The sequence below is a fragment of the Aplysia californica genome, unplaced genomic scaffold (assembly GCF_000002075.1).
Source record: "Aplysia californica isolate F4 #8 unplaced genomic scaffold, AplCal3.0 scaffold00194, whole genome shotgun sequence".
Classification (NCBI taxonomy): Eukaryota; Metazoa; Mollusca; class Gastropoda; order Aplysiida; family Aplysiidae; genus Aplysia; species Aplysia californica.
The window spans coordinates 662525-663980 of record NW_004797464.1 but is presented as its reverse complement, the minus strand read 5'-3'; the positions used below and the strand labels follow the sequence as shown (position 1 = coordinate 663980).

Below are 1456 nucleotides of genomic sequence, written 5' to 3'. Positions count from 1 at the left end.
CCCCCTCCTCCTCTCCTCCTCCTCCTTCATAACCCCCAACAAAACCACAAACAACAGCAACAGCAACAACAGCAACAATGGCAACAATAACAATAACAACAACAACAATGACAATAAGAACGACGACAACAGCAACAGTAACAACAACAGCACCATCACCACCACCACCACCACCAACAACAACAGCAACAACATTGTTTTAGTGAGTGTTTTACGGCGCTCGCAAGTGTAAAAAGTCATATGAGTGCGCGAAACCCAAGTTGGTAACATTCACAACAGTTCACTGCATGACTTGGCTCGGGTCAACGAACAGATTTTAAAATGTTTAAAACTTGAGGTTAAATAACAATCTAAAAATGATAACCTGTTTAAAATCAAAACATATGCATTTACAATTTTCCCAAAAGGCCTTTATAAAATCAAGGATTCTGTTGGAATCAGCTACGAAAATCCGATCTTGCATTTTTTTGCATTTGAACAATTTCCTTCGGGTCTCTCCGAAGTCTAGATTAGGACTTTCTGTTAAAATGTGTCTAATGGTAAAATCTGTGTCGCATCCGGCACAGAACGGCTTCTCATCTCCCTGAAGGCGGTGTTTGTGTCAAGGACGTGTTCTAGATGCGTAATCGAGTAAAAATGACTTCGTCTCTTCTGGAGAAGCCCGAAGGTTTTCTTGGACCCAGTGTGGGCTTCAAAGGTTGTGTAGTGTGTTGTTGGTTTGATTCTTCCAATGAGTCTCCCACAGACTAGAGGTGTAGTTTTTTACTTTTTTTTAAAGTCAGTCTGTGGGAGAGTGTTCGTCGTTGATCTCAACAAGCGACAAGGATTCCTTCGCCAGGAAATCCACCTACTCGTTTCCTTTGATGCCCACATGGGTAGGTAGCCATGCGAACACGATGATTTTCCCAGTTTTAGTTAAAGCGTGTATTTTTTGTTGTAACCTAACTATTTTTGGGTGTAAGAATATGTATTTTATAAGTGAGGTGATGCAAGACAGAGAGTCAGATACGATAACAACAACAACAACAACGAAAACAACAGCAACAACAACAACAACAACAACAACAACAACAACAACAACAACGACGACGACGACGACGACGACAACAACAACACCAACCAAAACATGTACACATCTGCAACAAATCTCATACCACCAACAACATAATAATGATACACCTTACAGATACTCAAAGCGGACGACTTGATCATCAACTACGAGGACTACGCATGCGCAGCCGTGGTGAAGTGGGTTGACTTTTTCCCGGATGTGAGGTCAGCCTACCTCCCTCAGTTGCTCAGGGCGGTTCGCCTAGGCCTGGTGTCCAGAGGCACGTACGAGGCGCTGATGCACAAGTTCAGCAACCTGCCCACAGACTCGGAGTCCATGTGCTTACTACAGAAAGGTCAGCTTTTTGTGACGCCCAGAAAAATTACCACCACGACTACCCCCCCC

General features: G+C 43.5%; 1 protein-coding gene across 1 annotated transcript in view; it reads left to right on the top strand.

Annotated features, from left to right (window-relative positions):
- The window catches only part of LOC101853088 (kelch-like protein 10), a gene marked incomplete at its 3' end in the record, with an annotated part of 17431 nt that overhangs the window by 6013 nt on the left and 9962 nt on the right, over window positions 1-1456 (top strand). The window contains 1 exon segment of the mRNA XM_035969910.1: window positions 1187-1406. Within this exon segment, the coding sequence (XP_035825803.1) occupies window positions 1187-1406 (220 nt within the window).